We start from the raw sequence: 14886 nt of genomic DNA, 5'->3' as shown, positions 1-14886 counted from the left end.
TCCAGCAGATTGGGTTGGAGTCCCAGCATCTTTCTTAATGAGATTTTGATTGGATGGTCAACCAGTAAACCAGTTCTACACTCACTCTTCAAAATAAAACTAAAATAGGTGAAACATGTTTCTCTGGATTTCTGATCCCTGGGGGGCCCTAGATGGAGATAACAGAAAGGCTCTTCTCCACTTAGTAGTCAGGATTGTCATGGTTACCAAATTGTTCACAAGACTCACAAGTACACCCTGCTCTCCTATGAAGCGGCATTTGCATTTCAAAGGAACCAACAGTTTCAAAATTCTCCTCTAAAAAACATTTGTTTCAGTGGGGAAAATGGAATTAAGTCTAGAAAACTTGATACTTGCAATAGCAAATTTATATTTGCTGCAGGAATTTCAATAATAAAGGTTTTATTAAAGGTACACGTGTATAGCTATAAAACATAGACTTCCAATGACAAATTCAGGTTTTGATTACATGGAGCATTTGTTCAGGAGTAATGGCTTTTCTTTTCCTTATCACCAAAAGCTCTATCATTAACACAAACCTTCTTACACATTCTTATCAATTTTTATCACTTTTATCACCCACTGTTAGGATAAACAAAATTTAAAGGCATCTCAACCAAGTTGGTATGTTCTTTAAAAAAATACAGGTGATAGTGGCTCCTGATTTTGATGGCGTTAATACCAACCACTCTTTACATAATGTAAGTTAGGTTTCCTAATTAATCAAAGACCTTATATCTGATTTGAATTATGAAAACATGGTTGTGAGAGAAATGCATACACTGAATAAAAATAGGCCATTAATTGGGACTTGGGAATCCTTGTCATGTAGGCATTGTAAACAGACTCTTACATAATATCCTGCAGTGTGCTGTAGTATTTTATTATCTCACAACATTAAAAGTTATGACTTTTAATTATAAGTGAAACTGGTTAGGGATAGGAGAGGGAAATAAATTGAATTATAGTGCAATTTCTCAGTATTTAATTATTTTAATGAGATATATGCTTTTAAAATGAGAAAGAACTTATCCAATGACCCATCAGTATCTATAGGGTCTTGCTTAATTTACTTACCTCCTCTTGGCCTCATCTGTCAAGTTGAGCAAGATAACTTATGGTTTAAAGAGACAGGAATTTCTCCCTAGTCACACACACACAAAAAAAATTCCTCTGTTCTGGGAAAGGGTTAGTGAAAATGAAGAAATGAGGGACTCCTAAACAAGGAGACACCTGTGCCCTGCCCCAAGAGTGCCTCAGTGATGTGGCAAATCTCAGATAGGACAGCCATGATGAGATGCTCAGCAACTTCAGCTTTGACAAAGATTTCTGGTCCTCTAGTATAGAGCAGAAGCACCAGAGCCTTGAAACCTCAAATGGATTTGCAATCTGGGACAATGTGTGTCTCAGCAGACTATGTGAATAGGCCTACCTTTCTGACACTCTGGTCCCAAATTTTGACAACACTCAAGGAGTAAGGGAACCACAAAAATAAATGAGGCTGCATTTTTTTTTTCATATTAGCAAGATGAGGGCCCAAAGTTTAAATTCCTCCAAGGTGCTTTCTATTCCCAGGAACCCAGGACCATTACATAGATGTTAAATTAATGGGTAACCCATTTGTCAGGCTAACAAGGTCCCTTTGCCTTGACACCCTCCCACCTCTGCTTGGGTCATCTGGTCTAGGTGAATAGCACCTGCCCTTCCTCTAGTAACTTCTCGGCTGGTTTCAAGAATTTGGAAGAGAGTTGTATGGCAGTCAATTTAACACCTGCCAAAGCCTGTTCTAAATGGGCCAGAGCCATACATCCTATATCTAAACATCCCTCAACCTTTGTACTAGCCTACAATCTCATAGGCAGAACACATTTTTGCAAGGTGCTAAACTACATGCTACACAGCGCCCCTCCAAAATCTGTACATTGAAGGAGGAGATTTGATTCTTACTCAGGTTGTAGAGAGAAAATTAGCCTCTGAGGGAGAGTGTTTCTGAGACAAACGCTAGAAGATTAGAGAAGTACAAGCACTCTCCTCTTTTTGTTTTGTTTATGGAGAAGCTGGGCATTTCCTGATAGACCGCACCCATGAAATAACTCCACAGCTAGTAATGCTGAAGTTAAGGCTTCCTGATGGGAAGATCACATGGATAGGAAGCACATTTTCATCACAAGAATGCAGAATGGTTGAATTGGGAGATTGAGATTGACATGTATACACTGATGTGTATAAAATTGACGACTAATAAGAACCTGCTTTATTAAAAAAATAAAATAAAATTCAAAACTTTTTTTAAAAATTAAGGAAAAAAATAATATTATACAATAACAATGATAGGTTTATAAAAAATAATGCAGATTGGTTAGTTATAGTAGAATTAGTAGACACTATTTATGCCCTGTCCAGATTCCACTTACTGGGCTAGTACATCCATCCCCCTAAGCTGCTATGAACATTGGTTGCTAAAGATTCACAGTCACACCCTTGTCAGAGGATACCTTGGAGCTAAAACCCCTTTTCTCTCACTCCAACTCACCCATACACCAAGGCTTTCGGTCAGTGGATACAAAAGCCTGGCTCCTTTGTCTCACAATGGATCAGTTCTGTGGCGCCCTTCACATCCCAGATCTGCCCTGGGCTCAAGCTGAAGTTACACTTCAGCTGAACTACAGCTATGCCTAGGTTCTTCCCCTGTCCTATCCTGCTCTCCTATCTCCATACACGTTTCATCTGAGAACACTCCCTCAATAAACTACTTTCAGAAGAATCCCCATGGCAGGCTCTGCTTCTAGGGAACTCCACTTAAGACACAAGGCTATTAATTTATGTTTCATCTCTATGGCTGTCTGTGTTCTCTGCTTTCCCTTTCTCAGTCCAGCCAGTTCTGTACTTCCTTGCCTCAGAGAAAGTTTGTGGCAGGACTTCCCAGATTTTATTTCCTCCATACCCCAAGTCCATTGTGAAAAATGAAGTTCAGGGAGTGAAGGATTTCCCTAACACTAAAAAGAAATCCCTTCCCTCACTCAATGGAAAAAGGGAGAGGTCTCTGAGTCCCTTGAATAGATGAGACCACTGGCCTGCTCCCTGACAGCCCAAAGAAAAGAGAAGGAACTCAAACCTGCTGGCCATATGATGCCCCTGGAAGTCTGGATCCTACCCAGGGCTCCCAGGCTCACCAAATTCCTATGTTCTCTATGCCAAGCAGAAGCTGCCTAACTGGTCATTCTGGAATCTGGGATGATGGCTATCACAGCTATAACTAGTGTGGAAAGACATCCTCTTGTAAGTCTATGTAGATTTTTTCTACATACGGTTATTTTTTCACAAAATTAAGATATCTAATATTTCTTTCCCATCTGAAAGGCTGACAAAAGGAGATTATGATTATGCTGTTATTATGAAACAATCTGTTAAAAGACTTTATGAAGCATTTTCATTAACTAATAAAAGGCATACCCTGCAATGTAACCTGAAAAAAATAATTCCAGGATATCATACACAGTGTAATTGCAGTAATGTTAAACACATCCACATTCTTACAAAGATAGAAAGACAAGGAATAGTAGTTGGTGGCTTATTTTTATTTTCTTCCTTACAGTTTTCTGTATTTTCTAAACTTTTTGTAGGCAGGATTAATGTCTTTTGCATCAGCTGGCCTCTTCTTATTCTGCTCTCCCAACGTCAGTCGGTATATGTAGTACCAGGAGCCAGCCCCGACCACCAGGCCTGTTGCCATCAAGCCCAAATTCTGAGCGCGGCCCATGCTGCAGCTGGAGCGAAGATCTCAGGGGACTCTCTCTCAGGCTAGTGAGAGCCGCTGGGACGCAGGAGTCTGAAACTGCAATCAAGGGGGCGGGGGTGTTCGGGGCGGAGGAAGGAAGAAGGAAATGAGGCGTTGAGCTTCTTTTTCTTTTGCATCATCAACCCACTGATAGATGGACCAGCAGACAGGGACAGACCAAAGCCAGAACCAGACAGGAACAAACAGGAGACAATGAGGACTCTGCTCTGGTGAATGCGGTGAACGCACCAACACCCGAACGTGGGTTCAAACCCGGACCTTTCCTTCTCCGTCCAGGTGGTCAGGCCTGTCTCTCACCTCACAGTCCCCCATCGCTCCACTCCCCGATAACCGCCTCCTCCCCTCCCTTCCGCCCGCTGGAGTCACCCACGCCAACCATTTCAGCTGCCTTTTACAAGGCACAACACGAAAAAGGGGCTGGGTTCGGGTGTCTCCGCGGGGAAATAGAGAAGCGCCTCCAAACTCGAAAGTCGTGCTGCTACCCTCCACCCTCACTCCAAGAGTCTCCAATCAATACCCACCCTCACCGTGACCGGCAGGAATCAGGACGGGTTTCCTCTTGTCCTCCTCCTTCCTTGCCCACAGCCACGTCACCTCAAAAGAAATTGGGAGCCGGTTACCTGAGCAAGAACCGCTATCTGGACAGACCAGCACACAGGCTCCTAGTCACATGAAGTTACGTCACTGGTGAGTTCGGGGTCCCAAATTTCCCCTCCTATTATTGGCAAAGCAGAGGGTGACCCGCCCCCTCCCAACCCCCCCCCCCCCACCACCATTACCACACAGGACACTGTTGCTCTTTCTAGTCTTTGCACATCCAACAAACGTGTTGTCTTTGATTATTGGAAGGGGCAGTATTTTCTCCTGAGCTACTGGCCAATTCTACTGCTTCTCTGGGGAATGGTCCCGTCCTTTTCCGTGCTCCCTCCACCTTTTTTCTTTGGAATCCTTAATGTTCACCTCTGCAGTCCTGAAAATACCTGTAAATGGGGACGGTGGAAGGGGTGTCAGGAAAAGAAGCAGAGAGTAGGAATGAATTTGTTATTTTATTTTATTTATTTATTTATGGCTGTGTTGGGTCTTCGTTTCTGTGCGTGGGCTTTCTCTAGTTGTGGCAAGCGGGGGCCACTCTTCATCGCGGTGCGCAGGCCTCTCACTATCGCGGCCTCTGTTGTTGCGGGGCACAGGCTCCAGACACGCAGGCTCAGTAATTGTGGCTCACGGGCCCAGTTGCTCCGTGGCACGTGGGATCTTCCCAGACCAGGGCTCGAACCCGTGTCCCCTGTATTGGCAGGCAGATTCTCAACCACTGTGCCACCAGGGAAGCCCTGTTATTTTCTTGTTAGCACTATTCTGTTTCTTTTTTTGCCCAAATTTTATTATGGCAAAATAATGATAGAACTATTTTCATTAAAAAAAAAGATTATTTTTTTAAAAGGCATGTTTCATAAACAATCATTCTCACTGCATAATGAGTTTTATACATGCCACTCAAAGCAATCTTAATTAATGTCTTCCACATCTTGTCACATGACGAGGCCCTGATTTAGCTAATCATTTATTTGAGAGTTAATAAATCTGCTAATGCAGCAAAGCCAACTGGCTTTATTTCTGGACTGCAAGAGAGTCGTTGTAAGTGCAATGTTGGAAAGCCATTTCTTTATTTATTCATTTGTTCAACATATTTACCGAGCACCTACTACATACCATGCATTGTTCTCCATGCTGTGGTTACAAGGGTGAATAAAACAGACCTAAATCTCTAAATCATGTGGCCCTTACATTGTAGTGAGAGAGACAAACAATAAACAAGTAAATAAACTATATATATATATATATATATATATATATATATATATATATATATATATACTGTTAGTGATACATACTAAAATATTTTAAAGCAAGGAGATATGAAAAGTCGAGATGGGTTAAACTTTCAGATAGGGTGGCCAGAGAAGGCATCACTAGAAAGGTGACCTTTCAGTAAAGATCTGAAGTTAGTGAAGGATCTAAGTGTGGTGATATCTGGGGGAAGAATATCCCAGGCAGGAGGACAAGCAAATGCAAAGGCTCTGTGAAGGTAACAAGCCCAGTATGTTCCAGGAACATCAAGGAAGCCAGGATCACTGAGCTAGAGACAGAGCAGTAGAAGATGAGGCAGAAAGGTAATAAGGTTGAAGAGAGTAGGGCTTAGTCAGTTGTAGTGAGGACATTTGCATTTACTCTAAACAAGGGGAAGTGGGTGGGGAGTTTGAGGAGTTAAGGGGAGTGGAGTTAAGGGGAGTTTGAGGAGTTAAGTGGGTGGGGAGTTTGAGGAGTTAAGGAGACTAGAGTGAAAGGGAGACTGGTTTATCTACATCATTCATTGCAACAGCAAACTGAAGGAGAAAATAAATCTTACAATTAAAGCACTTGATAAACTGAGTCAGCCAGTCCTAAATTAAAAAACAAAAAAACTATTAGTAAAATAGGAATAGTGGAAACTTTGCCTGTGCAGTAAGGAATTATATATTTATAATTTAATGAATTATTATTGGTTAAATTAAATTAAGTATAAAAGAAAATAGCCTTAGTCTGATGAAGACTATATCAGAGGCTCTTTTGACCTAGCAGATTCCTCACTCTTTGTGGGCTACCAAGACCACAGAACTTGTGACTTACCTCTACTCACTGATATTATTTCCTTCTACTACTTTTTGTGCAGTACTGGTAAACATAAACAAAAATAACCTTGAAAAACAGATAAAATATATCAGAAACAGCAAAAGTTACACTAAATGATGAAACTTCATAAGAGGTATTCCCATTTTCTTCAAGAACAAGAACAAGAGGTTCTCAAGCACCACCATTGTTCAACATAGTTCTGGTCAATATAACACATGCAGAAAAGGAAAAAAGTTATAAATATTGGAAAGGAAGAAATGTAAAAAATCATCATTTGAAGATGGTTATGTATACATACCTGGAAAAACCAAAAGTATCATTTGAAAACAATTGAAATTAATCAGACAGATCACAGAAATTGGCGGATACAAAATAAATATATAATAGTAGAACACTTTCCTTAAGCAGAAAATCACCTATAAGAAATTACAATTGGAGAAAGGAATAGCATTTCAGCAACATAAACTACTAATACCTAGGAAAAACCTAACAAGTAATAGGAATTATTTAGCTGAAGAAACTTACAAAATTTGATTAAAAAACATAAAAATAGATCTGAGCAATTGGAAATATATCATATTCCTGGAGGGGAAGTCTCAATTTTAAGATGCTAATGTTCCTCAAATTAATCTGCAGATTTACCACAATTACAATACAAATTCTAAATGCTTATTATTTGTTTATTGTTGTTCAATTCAGAACTTGATTAATAACCACAAATGCACTTACTAATATGTGCATAAAAAGAAAGTTGGAAATCTTTAGCAGTGACTAGCAATGGGAAAGATATCATGGAGCTCTTTCCCTGCATGCTTTATACATTTCCTTATTGTTTTGAATATTTTTAACCACTAATATATATATTACTTTCATTACCAGAAAAAAAAAAGATATTTCTAATCTGGACTATTTTATATAACACAGACTCTCTAGGCCATTGTATTGGTTCTTAATATCTAGGGCAGGGATCCTAGACCCCTTGAGAAACTGATGAGGTCAATGACCTTTATTCCCCTTTCCCCCAAAAAATGCACTTAATCACACATACACTCAAAAACAAAACCTTGCATACAATTTCACGTAGAACACAGAGGTAGCCAGTTGAGAATGCCTACTCTAGGTTAATCAGTATCGTCAGTGGGGAGAGACCCTGGGGCCCAGGTATACATTTGGCTAAGGAAGTATCAAAGTGGGTGTGGGCCTCGGGCAGTGACCCTGCAGCAAGGCTGGGTTCTCCCTGGGTGCCCTGAGGTGAGGAGGCCAGAGGTGAGAGGTCAACAGGCTGCAGGCCAGGTGATAGCAGCAGACAGCATCAGGAACAAGGTTAACTCGGCCACACCATGAATAAGGGCAGAGCAGGGCAGGCAGGCCTGGGTGCTTCCCCCAGCAATCTTTGTGGAAACCTGCAGCTGCAGGGGTAGGTGGGAACAGCAATCCCTTCTCTGCATCCCTAAGTTACCACTGTGGGAATTTGAGGGAGGGAGTGAGGGAAGAAGCCAAAGGCATTTACTCAAATTGGTCACCTGAGTAAAGATGGCATTTACCACCCTGGTCACTGTCCATGTATACTTTTAGGATGAACAACAGAGTCAGGTGCCAGAATGCAGGGGATGAGAGGTTCTGGAATATAGGAGAGGTGGGAGGGCAAGCACCTTCCTCCCTCCCCTCTTGACAGGACTGGAAGGATTTGACCATCTCTGCATCCCTCATATCCATCATTTCCTTCGTCTAATAGTTCTTCCTTTTGCCCAGAGCTGAATCACAAAACTGGAACCTAATCCATGGACAGGTGTTCAAAACTGTCATGGTTACAGCCATCAAATTACAAGAGGTTCACACAGCAGTCAGCAATGGTTTGGGAACATTAAATAAATGTGTTTCTCTAAGAGAACAAGACAGCATCATTTATTTACCCAACTTAAAAGCTGTCCCAGAAGGAGAAAAAGTAGGATATTATTTGTCCAAAATAAATAAGATCAGACAACTGAACATCTCTCCATGGATCAATTTACAGATCGTATGGAAACATGCTTATCTTGTTGAGAAAAATTCCATTTTTGGATATTCAAATGCCTTAGCATGTTTTGAAAACTATTTCCTATGTGGACAATAGAATCTTCTATGTGGTAAAAATTAACTAAAATTAATGGTGTCTTCCAATATTAGTGGGAAATCTTTTTTCTAAAACATGCCTACTCTTTTTCTTTTGTTGCTGCTTCCCACACTGAACTCTTGTTTTGTTGTATTTTCTTACTATAATAATAAAGAGTGGTGATAGCTTTAAAAACAAAACAGAGACGTATTACAGAAGTAAAGACCCCACTACCATTCCTACCCCTTACCTATACTGGAGCAGGGGCCCAACTGCAAGGTAAATGGTGGGCACTAGTGGATGGAGGATTGGAGGTGGAGTGAGGGGAGAGTATCCAGTTGCCCAAGAAAGGATGAGACGATTCCCCAACAAGAAAAGCAAAAATTGTCAATAGCCCTCCAAGAAGATGCATCCCCTCCCCAGTAACCAGAGAAAGGCAAATTCTAACACAAGGAGAAGGGGCTACTTGTGGCCTCTGGGACTACAAAGACAAAAAAATGAGTGACAGGACCTGATGTGGTGGGGTGAGGTGCTAGTGGGGGTAAAGGAGGGGGCTCCTGCTCTTGGTGGGAGTGGAAGTTGGGGACCCAAGCTTACTGGCGATGCAGCCCTCACGTGACCAGGAGCTGACGTTGGCAAAGGTACTTAAAGCCCTGACCGCCGTCCTCCGTCCTCCTCTGGGTACCAACTCTATTGCGCTGCGCACTGCCGTGCGTTTAACCCAGGCGAGGAGGAGGAGGAGAAAATTCCCCCAGATCGGGCAGGTGGGTGTGAGAGTGGGCATGGCCTGGCACCCCCGAATAGGGGTAGCCCAGAGATGAGGGAGTCTGAGGCCGCGGGTGTCTCCGCCTCGCCCGCCCCTGGCCGGCTCTCCAGACCCCCGCGCTCAGTCGCAGCTCATTTTGGTGGGCGGCGGGAAGAGGGGGAGGGGGGAACGTAAAGACGCTGATATACTTGTGGAGAATCCGCTTACTTCCCCTCCCAGCCAGTGTTTTTTTGGTTTTGTTTTTGACACTCAGGCCCCGCACCCCACATCCCGTCCTGTTTTGAAAGGAGGAGGGAAGAGAAATAAACGTGGCAGCGCATATAAGGCCAGTGGGGAGGTTGGGGAAAGGGTGATCGGAGGGGCACGCAATTAGTAAACAATCCGGCTTATTCACTCCCACTCTCACTTTGCAGATACCTCTCCCGACCACCGCCCCCGCACCCTCCCCTCTCCCCCGGCCGACCCCACGTCTTTTGGGGGTGCTGGGAAATGGGTGTGACAGCCTTTGTAGGGGAGGTGGCGGTCTGGCTCTGGGCTTTACAAGAGGGAAGGCCCTGAGAGAATCTGGTATTAAACCGCCGTGCTAAGTCCTAGGCTGCTTTCCAGACACCTCCGGCGCATACAACCCTTCACCCCCGTTTCTTCAGTCCTGAAAAAGGAGATCGGGTACCCTGGCGGGAGAAATGGCGGTTAACAGGAGATTGCGATGGGGTGTGGGAGGTGGAATCCAGAGCGGAGAAACAGTGGAAAATCATGACCCTCAAACCGAAAGGGCAGACACTGGGGACCCGTTGTGCAGGCTGATGCTAGGCGTGGGGGCTGGGGACTGCAGGACTGGTGGTCATAGGAAGGAGACGCTAGATTGTCTGGCCATAATCCCCAGTCGCGCGTCCCGTCCAGCCTTCTGTGCACCCTCGCTCCGCCCCCTCCCGCTTCGGTGCAGGAGAAGGGGTGTGGCCGTCTGTCCGGGAGAAATGGCGGACGGGGGGGCGGGGCAAAGGGAAGGAGAGGTTGACTGCCTGGGGAGTCTGCGCAGGGGCGGGGGTTGGGGTGCGAAGGGAGGGGTGAGAAGAGTTGAAGGAATTGAGAGGTGGAACCGTTTGTCATTCTGGTATGTGAATGCTGAAAGGCAATTGGGGACTTTGGTCTTCAGTCCGTTCCATCCGCCGGGCTCTGTCTCCAACGTCTTGCTATCTGTATTTCTGCCCTTCAGTCTGTCCCTAGGATGGAGCTCTAACTGAACTGAAGAAAGGAGAAACAGCCCTGAATCATTGGAGGTCAGTGTGGGGGCTGGGAACTGTCTTGGAACCCCTGGTATGGTGTGGCAGAAACCAGAGCAGAAATTGGAGCCGGGGGCTCCTCTTCCCCCATCTTCTTCCTCCTTATAAGAAACCCTTGCCCTGGGCCTGTCCTTTTTGGTACAGCGAAAGGGGTGTGGCATTTGCCTTCTTAAATAAGGATTTGAGGAGGAAGGGATATGGAGGGAGTGAGGAGCCCTGAGAGGGGGAAACTTGCCCACAAGGGTTCAAATCAAGAAAAGAAGAGAATCCATCTACCAAAGGCCCCCGAAACCCCCTTTCTGGGATCTCTCCACAGGTCTGTCTGCCTTTTGGGCCCTGCACAACTACAAGCCTGGTGGAAAAGAGCAAATTGCTTCTGCTCCCAGCAGGTTGGTACGTGTATGAGAATCATTTGGGGACCTTTGGGCTGGGGGTGAGGGAATCAGAGAAGAATCTGGGGTTCTTTCTGGTTCTCCACCAGCTTTCCTGAAGTCTATATGGCCTCTCATCCCCCATTTAGGTGCTGGGAAATTAGATGTGTTTACATTGGGCAGTGAGGGCTAGGGATGAAGATGTAAGAAACATCAGACAACCAGGGTCCTGAATCAGCACACAGAGGCCTGGACACTTGTGTCTGGGTACTAGTCCACCCACCAAGCATTATGTTCCCAAACTCTCCTTTAAGTAGGCCTGGTTAAGCACGAAGTGAGCCAGAGCCCTAAGCCTCATTTTTATCCTTTACCCCAGGTCCTGCTTAGTTTGCAACCTCAGCAGAACTTTCGAGCCTGAACTGAAGCACCTTACCTTGTCGTGCACGCACCCCACTTGGGCACACCAGCTCCACACCCTGGATCAGGGAATCACTCCAGCTGCATCATGAGCCGTGTTCGGGATGCTGGCTGTGTAGCCGCTGGGATAGTGATTGGGGCCAGTGCCTGGTACTGCGTCTACAAATATGCCAGGGGAAGAAACCAGATGAAGAAGAGACTGGCCAAGCCCAAGACCAGGGCTGTGGCCGGGACTGGAGCCCGGGCTAGAGCTGGACTAAGGGCTGGATTCACAATTGACCTTGGGCCAGGATTTGGTCCTCCAACCCCAGTCCACACTGGGGCAGAGGTCAGGGTCCAGGATGAAACCTCTGCTCTGGACATGGCTGGAGCTGAAGCAGTGGCCCCAGCTGCATCTAGTGCCAAGGCTCAGAGTGGGGCAGGAAGTCAGGCCCAGGAGGCAGAAGGGGCCGGGGTTGGGCCTAAAGCTGAATCAGAAGCCACAGTGGCTTCTACAGTGGCACCAGCTCCCTGGGAGGCAGAGGCTCCCGTGGCTGCAGAGACCTCCACAATGACAGGGGCTCCTAAATTAGCAGAAGCCCCTGGCACAGCAGAGGCTCCTGGGGCACCAGCTCCTACTGAGGCAGCACCACCTACCGAGGCAGTGGAGGCTTCCATACCAGCAACGCCTACTGTGGTAGCAGCACTTTCTGGGGCAACAGCATCTTCTGGGGCAGCAGCACCTTCTGGGGCTGCAGTGCCTTCTGGGGCAGCAGCCCCTACTGGGGCTGCAGAGGCTCCTGGGACTTCAGGGTCCTCTAAAACAGCAGCAGCCGCCAAGAAAACAACCCCTGGGGCTCATACTGGGGCTATACCTAAGGCCGGGTCAGCTACTGGAGCTGTACCCAAAGGTGGAGCTAAGGGTGGAACCAAGTCCCGGACTGGAGGCAAGGGCAAAGGCAAGAAAAATAAGGTTGAAGTAGACGAATTGGGGCTGGGCTTCCGCCCTGGAGATGGGGCTGCGGCAGCTGCCGCAGCCTCCGCTAATGGAGGACAGGCTTTCCTGGCAGAGGTTCCTGATTCTGAAGAAGGGGAGTCTGGGTGGACGGACACAGAATCGGAGTCAGACTCTGAGCCTGAGACCCAGCAGAGAGGGAGAGGGAAGAGACCCGTTCCCATGCAGAAGCGCCCCTTTCCTTATGAAATTGATGAGATTCTGGGTGTCCGAGATCTCAGGAAAGTCCTTGCTTTGCTTCAGAAATCGGATGATCCTTTCATCCAACAGGTAGCTTTGCTCACTCTGAGCAACAATGCCAATTATTCATGCAACCAAGACACAATTCGCAAATTGGGAGGCCTCCCGATTATTGCAAACATGATCAACAAAACTGATCCCCACATTAAGGAGAAAGCCTTAATGGCCATGAACAACCTGAGTGAGAATTATGAAAATCAGGGCCGGCTTCAGGTATACATGAATAAAGTGATGGATGACATCATGGCCTCTAACCTGAACTCAGCAGTACAGGTAGTTGGACTAAAATTTTTAACAAACATGACTATTACTAATGACTACCAGCACCTGCTTGTCAATTCCATTGCAAACTTTTTCCGTTTGTTATCTCAGGGAGGTGGAAAAATCAAGGTTGAGATTTTGAAAATACTTTCGAATTTTGCTGAAAATCCAGATATGTTAAAAAAGCTGCTCAGTACCCAAGTGCCATCATCATTTAGTTCCCTCTACAATTCTTATGTGGAATCAGAAATTCTCATTAATGCCCTGACTCTATTTGAGATCATCTATGACAATCTCAGAGCAGAAGTATTCAACTACAGAGAGTTCAATAAAGGCTCCCTTTTCTACTTATGCACTACATCTGGAGTGTGCGTTAAGAAAATTCGAGCCTTAGCAGATCACCATGACCTCTTGGTGAAAGTGAAAGTTATAAAACTAGTGGACAAATTCTGATTGGCTATGTGTCTCAGAGACTTGAAGAAATGTCTGGTTTTGCAGTCTGGAAGCAATGAAAATTGAAAGTTACTGCTTTTCCACTTGCTTATATAGTAAAGGGATCCTTTCAGCTGCCAGTTTTGAATAATGTATCATCCAGAGTGATGTTATCTGTGACAGTCTCCAGCTTTAAGCTGAATAATTTTATGAATACCAAATAAATAGTCCTCTTGTACTGAAAACACATTTGTGACTTTAATCGTGCTGCTTGAATGGAAATATTTTTACTGGTTCCTCTATGTGAATTGATAGTGAACCTGTCCATCATGAATAGCCTACACTTCTATCATCTGTTTTGACTTGAATTTATTCACCAAAGACTTCATTTGTGTATCATTAATAAACTTGTATGTTTCAACTGACAAAAAAAAATTGTTCTCTTGCTTGAATTTAAAATCTAGCTGGAGAGATAAGGTACATAAATAGAAAAAGATTACAGTACCTGAGCATATGCTCATTGTCAAATATATGCTATCTGTTTAAATGAAACAGAAGTGGCTAGAATGCTTCAAGGAGGAAGGGCACACTTAAGGTGGGCCCTGAAGGACAGCATGAGAAAACACAGAAGGGCATTCCAGGAGAGGAAATGGCTTGAAGAAAGACACGGAGGTAGGAAATCTGTTCCAGTGACAGGAAGGTAACCAGTTTGCCTGGAATGGAAAGTATGGGAATAGAAGTGATGGGAGATAAGGGTGGAAATGTAGGGCAAAAAAAGTTTAGGGAAGACCCTGAACACCAAGCTGAAGATTGAAATATGATCCTGTCATTTTCTGGGAGTTACTGGGCATTTTTGGCAAAAGGAAAAATAATCTGGTGGCAATGTGAAAAATGGATTGGAGCTGTGATGGGGTTAGGTGTAGAGATATTCGTTAGGAAATTATAAACCAAGCATGAGATGATGAAGAGTGAAATAGGGCGATGGCTATAGGAAATGTTAGGGAATGATGATAAGAGATGCTTACCAAAAAATGTACCAAAATCTGCTATCTTGGCTATAGGTCAACAGAGAGGAAGGATTGTATGATCTTGTGCAGGTTCTGACAGAGAAAGCCCTCTTTCTTGGGCAGTTCTGGCAACCAAGCAATGCCAAAGTGAGTTACCATTTTTTTTCTTTCCATTTTTTTCTTTTTTTTGAGTCGCCATTTATAATGATGAGAAAGAGCAGTGTTACAAAAAGAATGACTCTTGGTGCAAAGTGATTTTTCCCCCCTCAGGTTAGAGGTCTAGGTCCTCCTTTGTTTGGAAGAGGGGCAGTGGTGAGGCCTTTTTGGGAACCCCACCCCCACCTCTGAGTTCACTTAAGAGCAGGAAAACCTTCCTTCATCTGCCCCCTGGCCAGTGAAGCAATGAAAGAAGAAAATGGGAGAAGTTGCAGAGATTTTCCAAACCCAGCCTGCTCTCCTGACACCTCTCATGAAACCTTCATTTTGGTGCAGGTGTATGGTAGGCTGTGGCAGAAATAGAGACAGGGACTCCTGGGAGGGGGGCACATAGAAAATGGACA

At 44.8% G+C, this 14886-nt stretch overlaps 1 protein-coding gene across 5 annotated transcripts; it reads left to right on the top strand.

Annotated features, from left to right (window-relative positions):
• Positions 1 to 9263: 9263 nt before the first annotated feature.
• ARMCX2 (armadillo repeat containing X-linked 2) lies at positions 9264 to 13739 on the top strand. 5 transcript variants are annotated; one of them, XM_079911134.1, is made up of 4 exons: positions 9264 to 9322; positions 10538 to 10601; positions 10921 to 10993; positions 11352 to 13739. In XM_079911134.1, the coding sequence occupies exon 4, from the start codon at positions 11481 to 11483 to the stop codon at positions 13338 to 13340; it is 1860 nt and encodes a 619-aa protein (XP_079767260.1). In that variant the 5' UTR covers positions 9264 to 9322; positions 10538 to 10601; positions 10921 to 10993; positions 11352 to 11480; the 3' UTR covers positions 13341 to 13739. The 5 variants fall into 5 exon arrangements, with proteins under 5 accessions (XP_079767260.1, XP_079767262.1, XP_079767258.1 ...); XM_079911132.1 differs by lacking the exon at positions 9264 to 9322 and adding an exon at positions 10379 to 10435; XM_079911133.1 differs by lacking the exon at positions 9264 to 9322 and adding an exon at positions 10379 to 10435 and having other exon boundaries at positions 10921 to 10997.
• The last annotated feature ends 1147 nt before the right edge of the window (positions 13740 to 14886 follow it).

Source organism: Stenella coeruleoalba (genome assembly GCF_951394435.1).
Source record: "Stenella coeruleoalba genome assembly, chromosome: X".
NCBI classification, from domain to species: Eukaryota; Metazoa; Chordata; class Mammalia; order Artiodactyla; family Delphinidae; genus Stenella; species Stenella coeruleoalba.
This window is presented reverse-complemented; position numbering and strand designations above follow the sequence as displayed.